This window comes from Papio anubis, chromosome 12 (assembly GCF_008728515.1).
Source record: "Papio anubis isolate 15944 chromosome 12, Panubis1.0, whole genome shotgun sequence".
Classification (NCBI taxonomy): domain Eukaryota; kingdom Metazoa; phylum Chordata; class Mammalia; order Primates; family Cercopithecidae; genus Papio; species Papio anubis.
In genome coordinates this window covers 21203475-21221531 of record NC_044987.1, presented here as the reverse complement: position 1 = coordinate 21221531, position 18057 = coordinate 21203475, and the positions used below count along the sequence as shown (strand labels likewise).

Genomic DNA, 18057 nt, shown 5'->3' with positions numbered 1-18057 from the left:
GCAGAGGCCAGTGTGCTGCACAGGGAGGTGTTGCTGCTGGACTCCTGGACTGCCAGGTGTCAGGTGAGACCAGCGCATTTGGCACCGGTCTCATCACTTGAAGTTTGTTGAGATGTCTCAATAATGGGATTACTTTCTTGGTTCTTTAATAGACCTCTCCGTGTTTAGAGACATGGATACGTCAAAGCAGGGATGAGCGGGGGAGCTAGTAAAAGCCACAAATTCTTGTGCTTTCAAGCTGCCAGTTAGTAAGCATGGCTTACCTGTTTGGAGGTTCCTTTGTTTGTAGTTCATGAATGTGCATGAAGGTCATGAGGAAACTGTGACTCCAAACAAACAAATAAAACTCTAACCTGGGAGAATGTGCCTATTTCATGTTATTTTTTAAGCCAAATGTCTGCATGCCATCAAGACACTCAGGAGGAAAGCTCACAACCTCTGTTTGCCTTGCGAGGGGCTGCTTCTGTGAGACTCCTTACAACTCGCTGTGAATCCTCCCCTCCATGACTGAGCTACCCACCTTTATAATTTCATTGCCCAAACAATGCATCTTAATTTGCTTCTGTACCATGAAGCGAAATAGACAATTTCTTTTAGAATATAGAGATTATGAATGAGTCTCTACTTTTTGAAAGAGGCATCTTGAGATTTTTGTTTTCATGTGTTGTCCCCCAGGTGGCGCACTGCAAGTATAAGTTAAACGGATTGTCATATATGTGGTTAAAGCACGTAAAATTCCATCTCTTTGCCAGAATAATATGGACAACTATGCAAACAATTCAAGCCAAACAAAGAAAGGAGAGGGAAGGAGACCATCTAATAATGATGAGTTACGATTCTTTGTTGCTTTGATTCCAGTGACACTGTACTCATGGTTTAATGAGATGCCCTCATATGGAAGGTCAAGGAAGACAAAACCATGAGTATTAGATATTAAGGCAGTGTCGGAGATGCGCTGAGGTTTTTCCAAATTTTCATCTAGCTCTCGAAGGGGACTTGTTTTGTGACTGTTGATGGGACTACTTCCAAATATTTGCCAATGAAAAACCAAAGATCCATTCAGTGTCCCAGTATCTCAGATACACAAACAACCATCCTCTACACAGAAGATTGGCTAGAATTTCAGTCCCAGTCTCTTCAACATTTCTGTTCTCTGGAGGAGTGAGAATAATCCTGAATATTATTTGCATGGCTCTTCTGTAGCAGCCTTCAAATAACCACATTCTATAGGGGAGTTTTTGGAAGGCAGCAGTGGTTGCAGCATCATCTGTATGATAAAGGATCATGAACTTCACCCAGTAGTACACATTAGGTAGGACAGCCATTTCTGTTTCATTCAATCAGATGTTGAAATGAGTGAGGCATATAGGTTTTGCTATAAATAAACTCATATATGGAAATATATACCTATATAGAAACACATATATAGATGTGTAACATGAAAAGCCAATGTCTATTTTCTCCTTCACTGGTTCACCTTAAACTGAGGTCCAAATTCCCTTTCCTCCTATACCTCTGGTCCTATGGAGACAGCTGGTCCTGCTGAACTGGATATTTGTTTTCAGTCAAGGTTTGAGGCTTGTGCAGCTGTTCCTGGGCCAGACTTTACCTGAACTGCAGGGTTTGGCAGGTGCACAGCCTCAAGGTTTGAAGTTAGAGAGAGCCCTGCTCCTCGCTGGTGCCCTGGCCACCTGTTCAAACGCAGTGTTGTTCTTCCCACTGTAACTTGCTTCAGCTCCTCATACTGACGCCCCAGGGTTGTTGCTTCCGTTTTTTTCATTCAGTATCTGTGTACCTCAATGATCTTTTTTCCCCACCTTCATTTTTCTTTCTTCAGCGGCATCTGCTAGCTCGTCTACCCCTGTTCCATTGTCTCCACCAGATAGTGAGTATCATTTTCTTCATCCATCTCTCTGCAGGTCGCTTTCCAGCAGCCACAGTTTGTTCTGCCTAATGTTATCTCCTTCACCAGGTGATAATTCAACTCAGTTGGCGGAAAGCAGCGTCGGGTTTTAGAGAAGCAGATGAGAAGAGAAACAGGCATAGGGCTTCTCAGATCCATGAGGGGCAGCTTTCCCTGAAGGAGAGGCGAGGGAAAAGCATTGCTCTGGATAGAAACCCCTGCAGGCAGGATCCCCAAGGCAGCTTCCCTGGGGTCACCCCTGTCCTCAGGATTCTGAGTGGGCTGGATCAAAACTCGTATTTGGAGAAGCCAAAGGAATTGACCAAGAAAAATGTCTCCTCTGCAGGGTCATAGAAAATGTGTTGGAGTGTTTTGTTTTTACCCTTCATTTTAATTGGCACAGTTGGATACAGACATTGAAATTAGATAGGGAGGCCTGTAGCTTTCGCTTTATCCATAAATGCATACTTTTCTTGTAAATATTTGTGGGAAAATAAACAGTGTCTGGCAGATGTGCCTGGCAGTAGGCGCTCAGGCAAATCGTTTAACCCTTCACAAGTGAGCCTTGTTTATCTCCTCTGTAAAATAGGATGCATAGTCACCCACGTCCTGCCGCCCTAAAGAAAATCGCAAACATTTTAATGTTTATCAAGCTCTGCTTTACCCACCTGGGATCATTACCACCGAGCCAGCAGTAATGTCAACGGGTCGCTCTCAGGTTTCGTCATCCTGGCTAAGCCTTGCTCATTTCCGATCTAATGAATGTTGCTATCCTGTCCTTTTGTTCTTCTGAATGCGCAGGAGTAGAAGGGGCTCCAGGCCTGCCACTGTTTGGAGTTTTGAACCTAGCTTTCCAGGGAGGAATAGCAAAGTAAGACCACAGCTCAGTAAGACACAGGATGCAAAGCCAGCATCTGCCCAGAGTGGCAGACAGCAGCAAATGGGCAGGCAGGGTGGTGCCACCTGGCCGGCTTTATTCTCCTTGATATATCAGAAGCCCCTGCAGTTTGGACTCAGACTCAGGAGGTGACTCAAGCCTCAAGCTCAGAAGCCCTCTGTCACTATCTGTTGACTCAGAGGCATGCCCACCGCCCCATGCAGTGCTTTTCCAGGCACTGTCCTGTAGCAGACGGAGTTCAGGCTTTGGAAGTAGACAGACCTGGGTTCAAATCACAGCTCCACTACTTCCGCCTGAAGCTCCATGACATAGGATAAGTCACTAAACCTCCCCAAGTCTCAGATTTCTTACCTCTAAGGTGAAGAATGGATTCCACTTACCTTTTAAGTGTTTGTGAAAATTAAAGATTAAGAGTGAAGAACACAAAACATACTGCTCGGAATTTAGCAACTGGAATTAATAGTCAGAATAAATGAGAGTTATGTTATCTCTTGCTGCGCGAGAGCCATTTGTCAGCAAAATTTCTGATCATCTCTTTTAAATAAGTATATTAAGGTATTTTCAATATGTATATTAAGGCCCAGCATGGCGTCTCAGGCCTGTAATCCCAGCACTTTGAGAGGGCCAGGGGCTGGATTGCTTGAGGCCAGGAGTTCAAGACCAGTCTGGGCAACATGGTGAAACCTTGACTCTACTAAAAATATAAAAATTAGCCTGGCATGGTGGCATGCACCTGTAATCCCAGTTACTTGGGAGGCTGAGGCAGGAGAATCACTTGAACCTGGGAGATGGAGGTTGTAGTGAGATGAGATCACACCATTGCACTCCAACCTGGGTGGCAGAGCAAGACTCCATCTCAAAATAATAAATAGATAAATAAATATGTATATTAATATTGATAACTCAGAGAAGAGAGTGAGAGAATACCTCCTTCACCATCTTTATAATGATGCCTACATATATATAATATATACACACCCATGTATATATACATATATAGCTATGAGTTTAATTTATCTCCATTCTCTCCTTCACCTTTCTGTGCCTTTTCTGTCTGTCATGTTTCCATAGCAACCTGGCCTCTTCCTGCCCTTGCAACCACAGAACCAGCTAGTGAGTACAGGGCTGAGCTGCTCCAGCCAGACCTCTGATCGCTTGTTGTAGAGCCGACTTCTAGGTTACAGCGCTGCCTGTTGTTTTCCCTTTTATTAAAAGCAACAGTTGTGAATGCATGAAGGCTCCTAGCCTGGTGTGGTTTCCTAAGCATGCTGTCTGCTTGGCCAAGAGAGCAAACCAAGCATCAGCAAAAGAACGGGGGTGATTATTGGAAGAATACTCCGTGCATGAGGAGGCCTTTCCAAATCGACTCTCTAGTTAAAAATAGACAAGAATTAGGGAAACGCTGAGGACACAAAAGAACAGCATCTCCTTCCTGGCTTTCGCTTTACTGTCCCTCCTTCTGAAATACACACGCTCATGTGCGTGTTAATTTAGCAGTAGAAAAAAGACTGAGAACCGGGGAAGGAATAGGAGAAAATGGCTGCTTGGGGAAAGGGAGAGGGTGATGCCGAGAAGGAAGGAGCCGCTGCTTCCTGACAGCATGCCTGGCTTTGTCTCCCTGTATGCAGAGCACAGGGAAAGGAGAGAGCTCCTTCCTGCTGTCTCCTTTCAGGCTCCTGCCTCAGTGCTAGAAAAATGATGGGCAGAAAAAGCCTAATCCAGGCTCCCCCTGGGTTGAGAGTCCAGATGAAAGTGCTGGAATTTATCTCTTGACAATAAAGTCAAGAGCCAGACTGTATCCTCTTTTTTTCAACGTAGAAAACATTGCACAGAATCACTGCTGTAGCATGTTCCAAACTAGTCTTTATAATGCTCTAATGAAGTAAGATGTGTGTGGAGGACTTGAATCCCCTGAAGAATCCATATGAGTATGTGTGCATGTTTGTAGTGTTCAAGCATCGAAGCTGTGTGGGAGTTTTAGATTTTATAATATTTCTGGTTGCACAGAAAAAAAATGGCATACATCCCATCAAGCAGAACGAGAAGGCAGAAAGCAGGTATGCAAAGTATAACTCCAGCTCCCAGGGCCAAGCTTTCCAATACATAATTGAACAGAGAAGAAAAGAGTTTCCTGGTTCTGTGTGTTGCATGAAATGGTTCTTTTTTTTCTACTGCAGAACACAGCTCAGGGTCTGCTTTCTTGGTGTTCCTTCCGTGTGTGTGCTGTGATGAATTTTAATTCCTGATGCTTTTAAGGTTTCATTTTGTCAGCAGAGCAGAGCCGATGACAATAGGCTGTGCTCGCATGGGTTTAATTCAGAATATGAGTTTTTTTTTTTTTTTACATTTGGAAAAGGAATGCAGCTAACAGCCTCCTTTCTTATTCTACAGTGTCACTCCTGTCCTTTTTCAGCCTGGTGCAATGTGTGTCCAGGCACAGTACGAGAAAGCTACATAACGTATTTGCACAACTGTGTCGCATTTAAGGTGACTCACTGTAGGTTGGTCCTCTCTGTTAGTGAAACACAATCTTGGCTCCAGATTTTGCCTGAAGAAGGAATTAGGTGTCTCTCCCCTGACATGTCTTTAATTTTTAAACATCAGACATTTCTGCCCACAGATAAAATGCTTAGTTGTGACATCCAAAGGGAAGAAAGTTTGAGTCATTTTATTTTGAACCACTTGACTACTGACCCAAATTGTAGGTCCCAGTGGATACTGAGATAAAGGGAAGATGTTCACAATTGGGCAGCAGCCTGAGTTTAGCATGAACATATTTCTCACCAGTAAGTGAAATGTAGCACATGTGAATTGCAGTGGAACTAATAGCAGAGTAGCTATCAGCATGTGAATATCCATCGATCATCAATCCATCAATGGGGTTGAAAATAAATATCTCCCAGTTTTGCCTGTGTGTGTGTGTGTGTGTGTACCCATTTATAATTCTGAGGGAATAAAGATATTCTAAATAAAACCAAAGGAGCAGTTGCTTAGTTGTATATAGTCCCTGAAAGTCCCCTTTGGCAGGAAGGTACCGGAATCTGTGTAATGCCAGACAATAAGAAAGAAGCATACATTCTATCAGCTCACAGTGGCAAGGGAAGAGGTAGCCTGGTTAAAGCATTTCTCTCGGGTTATTTTTAACCAGCAGTGTTCTTTACACAGAAAGGTGTCTTCATCTGCCTTCTTTGCCCTTCTCCCTCAGCCTCAATTGGCAATGGCCAAAACATTCCCTGGCCTCTTAAATTTAAGGTCAGAAACCCAAAATGCCTTTTAACAAGTCAAGATCACTCAGTCACAACATAGGACCAAAAGGAATGCTTTTACATCCACACAAGAAAAGTTTTTTTTTTTTCATTGTAAATCTCAAATTTATGTCTTAGTGCAACCACAAGTCTAAAGATACAACTTTAACCACAACAGGTTGGGTGCCGTGGCTCAAGCCTGTAATCCCAGCACTTTGGAAGGCTGAGGTAGAAGGATCCCTTGAGCCCAGCCTGGCCAACATGGCGAAACCCCCATCTCTACAAAAAATAGAAAAATTAGCTGTGCGTAGTGGCACACGCCCGTGGTCCCAGCTATTCAGGAGGCTGAGGCAGAAAGATTGCTTGAGCCTGAGAGGTCGAGACTGGAGTGAGCTATCTTCATGCCACTGCACTGCAGCCTGGGTGATGAAACGAGACCCTGTTTCAAAACAAACAAAAAACTTTAACCACAAATGGCCAAACATTTGCTTAATGTCAAACTCTCAGCGCATTAGGCCAAAGGTACAGTTTCTGCTGTTTAGTGTCAGCACAGCCATTGTCTCAACCATCAGAAGGAAACCTATTCCCTAGTCTGCGCTGGCCTCTTCCTTTATATGGGTCTTGACTTTAGGGAGGCTCACTGAGGTCTCAGGAATAATACGGGTTTGTGGAGAAAGAAGTGAGATAAGATCATCAAAGCCACCATCTCTGGCATGCATCCACCCAGCCTCATTCAGCCCATGCTCCCCTCTTCCTTATGCCACAGGAAACATGAAATGACGCTTTTTGATTTAATACAATCTTTTGTTCTTCTAGGGCACACAGTCTTCACCTTAAGATTCTCAGGACTTTTCCTTGATGACCCATATTCTGTTTCATTGCCCTTGTTTCCCAAGGATGCTGAGACATTTCTGGAATCTGTGGATAATAACTTGCTTTTTTCTTTTCCTTTAACAGTCTCCTGGATTGACTTTGACATCTGGTTCCTGACAGCAACACCTCCCCATTTCAAAACAAGTTTACATGCTCCTGATGTGGTATTAATATGTAGTGTTGCAGCCGTAGCTAATGCTTATTGGTGTTGTTAACCAAATGCTCTTTATGATTTATTATCCTATTTCTGGGCAGTTTTGCTGCCCTCCCAATGTTTCCTATATATGCTGCTAATTTAATTTAATTTCTCCTTTTATTTAGTCTGTGATTTTGTTGTTGATTTTTCTCCCTGCCCATTGTTTACATCAGTTTTTAATTTTTTTGTATTTTCCATGTGACCTCCTCCACTTTCCTTTCAACCAATCATGTGCGTGCGTATCATGTGACTTTGTCATGTGGCTTGCATGGTGCTGATGATGTCGTCCACGCTGGTGAACAGAAGGTAAAACTCTTTGTTCTGATTAGTGAAATAAATCTGGGACCACAGCCTGGCACGTAGGGCACACCCATTTCTTCCTGTCTCAGATTTCCCAAGCAAAGCCATTTGAGAGATTCCCTCTTGTTCTCAATTCACATCCAGAATTCATCATTCCTTGCAAACTTGACATGACAATTTGATATCACGACAACCTTTGGTTTGGTATTTTGCTTCAAGAAATTTGGTCACACAAACTGTTCTCTACAGTCAACCCACATTAGCCACAGCACAGTTTGCAAACTGAATTTTTACCCGATGGTTCATAAAAATTATTTCCCAGAAAGGTGTTTGGCAAATTAGCTTTATAGCATTGTTGTTTAACTTTATCCGGTAGTTCTAAAGACCATAGTTGTTCTAAAATGAGTCACATTCCTGTGAAAATGTTTACAACCTTGAAATGCTACAGAGTGAAATATATCAATTGCAAAGGTTGTATTTGTTCAAAACCCAATGAGAGTGCTTCATAAAATTCATGCACATTGAGGACTTTCTGAAATAAGAGATTTAACAATTCGGATTAGAGCAGTTTGGCTGTGATTACCGAGGTGTCACTTTTTAAGAGTGGCCCTCCCCCAGGGAGGGGGAGAAAATCAAAGCAAAAGTCACTTGATAATTACCATGACTGGAGATCTCCGTATAATCAAGAAACACATGATTGACCCTTGCAGCAAAGGAAATAAAATTATAGCCTAATTAAGTGCATAGCAATGACAAAATAATTAGTTAATATTGTGACTGTCACAACCTCATTAAAACATTTCTCGCTTACCAGAAAGAGAGAAGGAAGCCTCTGCTCACAGCTTCCCTCACTAAAATCAAACACCTATTCAGAACCTGCCCTTTGAGTCATATGCATTCAGTTTTCTCCTAACTGAAATGTTTTACTTCAAATCACACCCTGAGACATGGGCTACATGGATCACGAAAGCAAAACTAACACCAGTAACCCCCGGTGTGCCCGTGCATGCAAGGGGTCCCTGTTTGACCTCACTTCTCTGAGAACTGATTGGGCGACATCCACACAGACAAAACCGTCAACAGCTGGTCTCGCATGTCCTTTGTTCCTGGTCTGTTCTTGTGTTTCGTTCTCCTCCTGTGTGTTCAGCCCTGTGTACCTTCCCTCTCGTTCACCCTCCACATTTCCCATCTCTGAGCACCTCAGCTTTATAGGGATGTCAGCTTGGCCCCAGTGTAGTCCCATTTACAGCCAGACTCCTGAACTTGCCTATGAGCCATCCTCATTTCCAAAAAGGAGATACTGGATGTTGACATTGTACGAAATAAGGTGGGATTGTCCCAGAAGCAGAACATCTGATAATCTGATGTAGTCCATGCCAATAAATTGGGCTTACCTTTAAAAATCATCTGGATTTGCAAGTATTAGGACAGAGAATATAGAGAGCTTAAGATTTTCTAAACTACAAGTCCTACCCAAAATATTATATTTTCATGATTTCCCAAAGGTTGACCATCAGCAAGACTAGACATTTTTCAGACTTGTGATGACTGTTCGGTAGTTGATGTTCTGGAAAAAGATCTGGGCCTTCCCCATGAAATCTTAAATGTGAGCAGTTACTGGATGTTGAATTTGAAACCTATTCATTTCTTTTTAAAAAACAAGTTTGGTCATTTCTGTGCAATGCTATAATTTGGAGCGAAACAAAGCACAATGTTAATAAGGTAGACACTAATTCACTCCTCTAAAGAGAGATCTCCTCCAGACATTTTAAGCCAGGGCAAGAAGTGTTTAAAGATGTTTTCTGAAGTTGCCATAGAAACATTCCTTAGCAGTCTTCTTGGCTGTTGATAAAAAATGTGGACAGTACTTAAAAAAAAAAAAAAAAAATCACTGAGGGCCTTAGAGAATTCCAAAGCTATGATTACCCCCTCCTGGAACTGTGTCCTCATCCATGACGGACCCTCTCCTGCCATCTGCAAGGGGGCAAACTGAGGACTTATTCAGGTGAGCCCCGTAAGCAGCAGGAACTGGCCTTTAACAATAAAAATTTAAGGGAATGGAGAGGTCAGGGCCAATAAAATTCATGGAGGAGAGCAATAAAGCTTAGTTAAGGACAGTTATCACCTCCTCTCCCTGGGTATTAGCAAAGATTTAAGCTGAATTGGGCCTAAATGAGAAAGGTGAAAGTAAGCGGAGGAGTGAGGGGGGACTTCCTGCTGTCAGTGGGTTGACACCCAACAATTGGTGACATCTGATGTTCTCTGTCCACCTTGCACCCCCTCAAAAAAAGAAAACTGCCTGGGATATGCGTAACATAAGCTGGATGCTCCATCTACCTGAGTTCAGTGGGGCAGTGTTTACAGAATCCAGCAGCACTGCATGAAGTGTGGCGACTCAGAAGGAGAAGGGAGGTTATAACAGGGATTGAGTGCCATCCTTTATGGTTACTTGGCCCCTGAGCCTACGGGGCTTGGCCTGTAGAGGACTGTGACAGATAAGCTTAGACACCTGTCCCAGAAAAGAAGTGAGGATGCAAACTTTGATTTCTAAGGTCATGGCATCATGTCACTGCAGGGCTTCCTCCAATGACTCCACGGAGCCGTGGCTTTGTCCACCAGCTACTGAGGACTCTGTGTAAATGGGACTCCCCACCAGCAGCATGCGTGAGATGAGAAGCCCCCTGCACCCCTCTGTCTGTGTGCTGCATGTCTGAGCATGACTCCCTCCCCAGCCATTCATAATGATATTTTTTTTCTTTAGCTACTGACACTGACTCGTACTAGGAAATGCTGATTCTGATGAGCTAAGCTCTTTAACACCCACTCTTCCTTCTTAGATTGAAAACATCACTAACCACCCCTTCCACTCCCTCCTTTATTTTTTTACAGCTGTGTGTCTGGATTGCCACGATCTCTGGCAGGTCGACACAGACTTTTCACCAGGGTTTCTGCTCTAATTGCCTTTACCTCTAAGGATTCCCTGCACTGGAGGTTCCCAGGATAGAGAGTCAGTGGGAAGGGGCTGAAGGAAAAGGCAGTGAGGTGTGTCAGCCCGAATCCTGTGGGCAGGGACTGTGGGCTGCCGCTGGCCTTGGAAACTGACAGTTCCCTTAGGGTCACCAGTATGAGGGCTGAAATTCCCCAGGAGCCACATTCTTCTTCATAACCAATCTAATGTCCATGAAATAGAGCTGAAGACGGACACGAGCCCCCCTTGTGGCCTTGGAGGCAGGAGCCGAGTTAACTGTTGGTGATAGCAGTTATTTCTGTCATAACTTCCTCAGCCTGGATCAGCCCCATAACCACAAGCCATACCTTCCTGGTCATATTTTCTTTTTAGGATGATGAAACAAAGATAATTGATCAATTAATCTGTTGGTGTTTTCATGACACCCGCGAGAAGGGAACTGGTATTTTTGTGGTTCGGTCTGTCAGAGCTCATTGGTTGCTGTTTAATTTGTACTTCATGCTGCCATTTACCGCCCCACCCCAACACGCACTCTCACATTCATAATTCCTCAGGAAACTGGTGCTGGAAAGGATTTACAGACCAGATGCCTTAGTGAGTGTGGCCGCGGGGGGCTCAGCATCCTTGCTCTGCAAGCTGGGAACTGGCCATACCCACACTCACTCATTGTGTATCCCGAGGCTCCCTGGAGCCAGGGACTAGGATGGCAAAGATTCTGGTCACTCAGGCACAAGCAAAGCCCTAATGCTGAAGACAAAAGGGTCCAGGGGGAAAAAAAAAAAAAAAAAAAAAAAAAAAAAAAACTTTACTCCAAAAGCTTCATCTAGCAGGAACAATGCCAAAGACATTAATACCCACCCTTACACTGCCAGGCTGTTCTTCGGGATTGTCCAAAAGCCACTCGGCATCCCTAGAATAGCCAGGTAGGTTACCAAAAGAGGCGCCAGGGAGAGTCATGAGGATCCAAGAATGTATGCGACATAGATCACACCCGATTCTTTTGTTTGGTATCAAGGGCTAAGAGCTTTGTTTCTTTAGTTTCAGGAAAGAGAGTTAGTGGTCTAATAACGCTAAATCCTGATTCCCTCAGATAATTTGCTGATGCCCTAAAGACCAACCACGTTTCTAACCTCTGGATGTAATTGTAATGTTTCTGACTTGGAAAAAGTAAATAGGCTTCATATTTTAATAGCAAAGTCATACATTTTGGACTTTTCAAAAACTAAGAGTAAAAAGGTATATATAACACAAGTTTCAAATTGCTTGGAAGAAATAATCACCCAAATGAGGCAGGAGTTAGGATAAACAAAATGAACAGTATTTTTAAAACTAGACAGTCTCATTTGATAGGAAAAGTAAAAGATTGTAATGCAAGCCCCACATTTATCACGGGTTTATGCTCAGACACCTGAAACTTTGTGCAGATCTCTATGAGAGAGAAAACAAAGTGGATGAATAGAGAACACAGATGGAGGGCTTTTTGTTTGGTTTGGTTTTGTTTTTTTGAGGCTGAGTCTCACTGTCACCCAGGCTGGAGTGCAGTGGTGCAATTTCTGCTCACTGCAACCTCCACCTCCCGTGCTCAAGCAATTCTCCTGCCTCAGCCTCCTGCGTAGCTGGGATTACAGGCACCACCATGCCCAGTTAATTTTTTTATTTTTTTTAGTAGAGACAGGGTTTCACCATGTTGGCCAGGCTGGTCTTGAACTCCTGACCTCAGGTGATCCACCCGCCTTGGCCTCCCAAAGTGCTGGGATTACAGGCATGAGCCACTGTGCCCAGCCCCAGATAGAGGCTTCCCTGAGGATGCCTGTTTGGCACCCCAGCCTTTCATTCAGAAGACACAGCTAACTCTTGGTGTTTGGGCTCCTTTGAGAGAGAAATAGAATGTTGTTTCCTGCTAAAATTCACCAATGCTGTCCAAGTACCCTGGATTTGCTACTATTTTTGTTGTGGAATTCAGATATCCAGCCGGAGTTTTCTAATTCCTGGGGCTTCTGCTGATGAGAGGAAGGGCATAAAGCCGATTCAGATTTAAGAGTACAGTAGCACAGTAATTACAAACAGAGAACCTGCAATCGGCATAGCCAGAAATATACATTTCAATTATGGTTTCTAAGAGAGAATTTCATAGGACCTGCCTGTGATATATCTGACTGTACGTGGCCTCTATGGTACGTTCTTTCTTTCTTGGGTTCATGATTCACATCCTGCTAGAAAATAACAGAACTGCACAATACTTTTTATTTGTTATTGGCAAAGTTTCTTTTTAATGTTCCGTTGGTGTAGTCTTTACATAATGCATTTTGGGGGGAACATTTGACTCATGGCTAAAGCTAAACTCCAAGGGTGTAATTAACCCCAGGGGTCTTCTGGGAGCAACCTGCCGATTGCTGCTGAATCGCAAACCAACATTTACAAATAATTACAATATTGGTTTTACTGAAATTACTCATAATGATTTCAATCAGAGCCACCATCTCAGAACACAGTGCACATCAGGACTCTCTCAGGCATTTCTTCTGCTAATGTGCTCGATATAGCAGTCAGCCTCCTGAACAGAAAGGTCCTTTTCTCCCGCCACAGCCCCTCCCTCATCAGGCATGGCTTTGTGCAGAAAGCCTAAGAAAGTGTCTCTAACCCCATTTGTAATCTTTAAGAGAATTCACTGACAGTGAACACTGGAAGATAAGACACTTGATTAAACAATTGCTCTTTCCATATTTTCATGTACTCACAGCAAGTTACAAAGCCACCAAATGGGTCCAAATCTCTGTGATATTAGTTGAATATGATCTTCGTGTAGAAATACTGTCATAGGCTGGGTGCAGGGGCTCACACCTATAATCCCAGTACTTTGGGAGGCCAACGTAGGAGGATAACTTGAGCCTAGAAGTTCAAGACCAGCCTCAGTAACATAGTGAGACCCCATCTCTACAAAAACTTTAAAAATTAGCCAAATTAGCCAAGTGTGGTGGCATGTGCCTGTGGTCCTAGCTACTCCAGAGGCTGTGGTGAGTGAATCACTTGAGTCATGGAGATTGAGACTGCAGTGAGCTATGACTGTGCCACTGCACTTCAACTTGAGTGACAGAGCAAGACCCTGTCTCAAAAAGAAAAAAAAAGGTCATAGGAAGCATTATGTATCTGTCCAAGGGCCCCATCATCTTTTAAAAGAATTAATCATAACTTAGTTTTTTCATCTGGCAAACAAAATTGTGTCTTATTTACCTTTGAGACTTCAGTGCCTAATAGACTACCTGGGACCTAGTAGATACTCAGTACACGTCTGTTGAATAAATCATAGGTAGAGCACTCTAAATAATAAACCTAAATTTTATTTTATTTTATTTTTGAGACAAGATCTCACTCTGTCACCCAGGCTGGAGTGCAGTGAAACGATCTTGGCTCACTGCAACCTCTGCCTCCTGGGTTCAAGTGATTCTTCTGCCTCAGCCTCTCGAGTAGCTGTAGTGGGGATTACAGGCACATGCCACCACCACACCCAGCTTTTTTTTTTTTTTTTTTTTGGTAGAGACTGAGTTTCACTATGTTGGCCAGGCTGGTCACAAACTCCTAACCTCAAGTGATCCACCTGCCTCAGCCTCCCAAAGTCCTAGGATTACAGGCATGAGCCACTGTGCCCAGTCAATATTATTATATAATATAAAATGCTCCAAGAAAATAATACATACATATCAGAGTACTGATAGTCACTCAGATACAATGATAGCAAATTACAGTGTTCTAACTATGTCAAATGTTGGAACTGTGTTCTAACTATGTCAAATGTTGGAACTGTGTTCTATCTATGGTATAGATTTTGATGGTTTTTCTCTGATTCAAGTTAAATTTTTTTCTGAAACAAATCTAAAGATAAGAGAGTACTTTCATCAGGGAAGTTGGTTTCTGCAGGATTCCCCAGAGAGACTTTTATTTTAGGTCTTTGAAGAGACTTGGGGCTCTCTTTTCAAAGATAAAACTTTTGAGATAATTTTTTCAACATTTTAAAGCAAAAAGTTGACAACTTTCTGCCTTAGAGATGTGGAATTGTTGACCTTGGAGTGCATCTCCCTAAAATTGGCTGAAAGTCTTGTATTTTGCGTTCTGTTTCCCACAATGTCATGAGAAACAGCCCAGGTATAGTTGGCAGTCCGTGCTAGTGCAGTGGCTGTCACTGTTTCACATGACGGCAGAGCTGGAAGGAGCCCTAAAGAGCATCCAGTTCAGGGCCCATATTTTGCAAATGTGGAATGAAACTTGATCGAGGCAACAGACCAGACCCCCCATGATGCAGAGTTCGGAGACAGCATTTTGCAGGATTGATTCAGCCTTGAAAACACACTGCTCAATTTCAAGAGGAACTCATTAGGAACGTGCAGCCAGAGAAGCCCCAGTGGACTGATCCCTAAAAGGAGGCCTTGGGAGAAGGACGCAGTCCTTGCCTAGTGGGCATGTTGGAAGGGCCGCTGATGCTGCCTGTAAAAATCCCCTCCATGCTAGGGCAGGTAGACCATTCAGCACAGAGCCAGTGTTGTGATTCTGAGTGGATAAAGTTAGAATAATTACGTTCATTTGCAGTAGGTCTAGGGTCATCAACCATTCCAGTTTGCCTGGGACTGAAGGGTTTCCCAGGATGTTGAACTTGCAGTGCTAAAACCTGGAATGTTCCAGGATAATCGGGATGAGTTGGTCACCCCAATTTAATCAGAGAATACAATTTGTAAAGTTCTCCTGTGTCACCCTCTATTTGTTCAGCATTTCTGAATCTACACAGAGCTCCTGCCCTGATCTAAAATCTATGCCACTTTGAGTCGCTTTTCAGCGCTAGGTATCTATAATGACATAGACATAACTGATGTATTGTCTAGGACTTGGGACAGTCCAAAGGAATTTGGAAAGCCTAAATACCTTGACATGTCTAAACCAAATTTCTACCTATTTTCCACTGAATAGCTGTGGCCCAGGGCTAGATAGCGGCTTTAAAACAAGACAGGTCTTTGCCTGAAATCCATTCATCTTTTTATTCCTATTTTTATTTTTCCTTAATTATTGATCTAAGAAAACAAATAATAAGCACAACTTTTCCTAAATATCCTCCCGACATTATGCATCCTCCCTGTTGTAGCTTTTAATCTATTCCTGTTACTGCTACTTCTCAAACCTAAACGTGCACACAGATCACTGGAAGGATCTGGTTACCTTTCTGACAAGTGCCCAGGTGATCCGCCTGCTGCTAGCCCTGCGATGATGAGCAGTGGGCTCTTCCTTAGCCTTCTCCCTGGTTCCTCCTTGTATCGAAGGAAGGTGGTTCCCAGAGTAGCTGAATGAGAAGTGAGGCGTGACACTAACTGTGCCTGTAGCCGTCTCGTAAATGGCCAGTGGTGCAGTTTTAGGTGCTTAGATCCAAGCCCTGGTGACAAGCCGTTTTGTGGCTCTTCTGTCACATGTCTGTGATTCTGTTTTCCAGAGAGCAAGCCAGAGTGACCCACCCAGAAGGTAACTGTTTTGTAGCGTCTCCAAGTTTTCTCTCTGAGGTTATGAAATAGATGCAGAGATAGCTCCTCGCAGAAGTGCAGGATTCCCCGCTGTGTTAAATCTTCATTTTAACTTTGTATGTGAGATGTCCTCTCACTTTATTACTTTCAGCATATATTAATGCAATTGTTTCTTTTAAAGTAAATTAGTGCCTTACTCACTGGAGAACCATCCTAGCCCTAGCAGTTTGTCCCATGCAAGTTCATCTTCCTTCTCAACCTTGGATTCACAGTGCTACAAGCTGAGTGTATATTGCAAATCAAGAAACAACTTTTTTTCTGTTGAGAAATGCTAAAGACGTTTTTTTGTCTCTCCTCTCACAAAGAAAAAGACTGCACTGATTGTCACTTTAACACATTAAAGTGTGAGGATTAGCACTCACTCATTTGAACCATAAGTGGATACTTACAGGAAACTTGCGTAAGAGGCATAAGGATACTTACAAAAAACTTGCCTAGGGCAAGTCGTGCTTTATTTAATCACAACCGGAAACTTCTTATTTTTTTAATGAGTCTGAGTAATAAAATGTCATTCATGAAAAGCCAGTCCCAAGAATGCAGCATTATTTACTCCCACTAGAGATCAGGCCTCCTAGCCCCAGGGGTGAGTAACGTGTCCCGGCAAGAAACTGGGCTGTTTTGCAAAATAATTTTATGGATGGGAGTTTCCTACTCAAACACTTGTATTTTCTCCTATTTCAGGCTGTTCCTCAAGATGTGTCAGGTTTATAAAAATTAAATCTTCAGTTATAAGAGCAACTAAAAGGAAACATAAGTACCAGTGAGAGAGACAGAAAAAAAAAGCCTATTCTTAAAACGCTGAAATGACCCTGCTCACAGGAAGGCTATTTACCAGAACATTCCCAAGAGGCACTCTCAGTTTGGGCTCAGTCTGAGGCATCTACCTGGAATTCAGTTTTATTTTTATTGCTTTTTAACCATTTGAATTTCTGAGAAAGCAAGAAAAGTGTCCAGCCCCACCCTGTCACTCCATCCCATTCCAATGGGTTGGATTTTCCTTCTGTGGATGCGAATTTCATGTGAATTAACTGGCTGTTTCAGGGGAACCCAGTGCACCTAAGCTCGAAGGGCAGATGGGAGAGGACGGAAACTCTATTAAAGTGAACCTGATCAAGCAGGATGACGGCGGCTCCCCCATCAGACACTATCTGGTCAGGTACCGAGCGGTGAGTGGCCTCCTTCTCAGACTTCACCAGAACCCTGCGACCCTGACACCCAGCTTGCTAGGGAAACAACAGGGGCAGCCCAGGTGGGGCAGGGGTGGGATGGGGTCTTACTCTGTGTCTGGCAGGTGGCCCATGGGCCCTGGCCATGGCTTAAAATCCCAAGATGGCCCTACAGCTGTTAGGTCATGTTCACACTGGGTCCATTTGAAAGCCTCTTAGATGACTGTGGTGGTGACAAACTCATACCATGGTTGATTTTTCTGTGTCTTGAACTTTTCTACAAAGTTATTTTGCCATTATCTAGTACTTCTCTTAAATGCCATACTAATATATAAGAATCACTACCTTGGATAAAATGTGTATGGTAGGCCGGGCACCTGCACTGTCACTATGACCACTTGCATTTTCTCTGCACGAGAACCCTGTGCGGTAGGTCTGACCATTATCCCCTCTTTACAGATGAAGTAAGTGGGTGCACAGCAGTCAGTAAGTGCCGGATCTCACACAGCTGGGTGAGGCAGTTTGAATCCAAGCCTGACTGAGAGACTGGGCTCTCCCCACTGCCCGAGGCTGCCTAAGGTCCTCAAACAATCCTTGTTCCCTCACCAGCCCTTCACCTGGCCACCTGAGCTGTCCTAATCCTGCTAACAGCAAGTTGGCTCTAAGCCATCTTCTCCTGGTTTGCTCACCAGCCACTTAAGATTTCCCTCATTCCACTTTGATCCGAATCCCACACTGAAAATCACCCTTTCCATTTGGTTTTAGAATGACACTTGGTCATCTTCAACTACAACCAATGGCTGAGAGATTTAGAGGCCACATCTGAACACAGAGAATAACCTCTTGCTAGGGTTTTGTAGTAGAGAAAAGAATGAACAAGGGAGCAATCTCCTTTCTTCACATAGCCCCAAGGAAGACTTTTTCTAGGAAGCTGAGTTACTTCCTCTCTG

The 18057-nt window shown here is 43.5% G+C and overlaps 1 protein-coding gene across 18 annotated transcripts in view; it reads left to right on the top strand.

Moving 5' to 3' along the window:
• NCAM1 (neural cell adhesion molecule 1) overlaps positions 1-18057 on the top strand; it is a 312825-nt gene that overhangs the window by 273527 nt on the left and 21241 nt on the right. For 6 of the 18 annotated variants that reach the window (XM_003910714.5, XM_009187295.4, XM_003910715.5 and 3 more), the window contains 2 exons: positions 7419-7421; positions 16983-17107. In XM_003910714.5, coding sequence (XP_003910763.1) covers positions 7419-7421; positions 16983-17107 — 128 coding nt within the window. Of the gene's footprint in view, positions 1-1837; positions 1886-3872; positions 3915-7418; positions 7422-16982; positions 17108-18057 lie in introns of all 18 variants that reach the window. The other 12 variants (XM_009187300.4, XM_009187296.4, XM_009187299.4 and 9 more) reach the window with 3 other exon arrangements.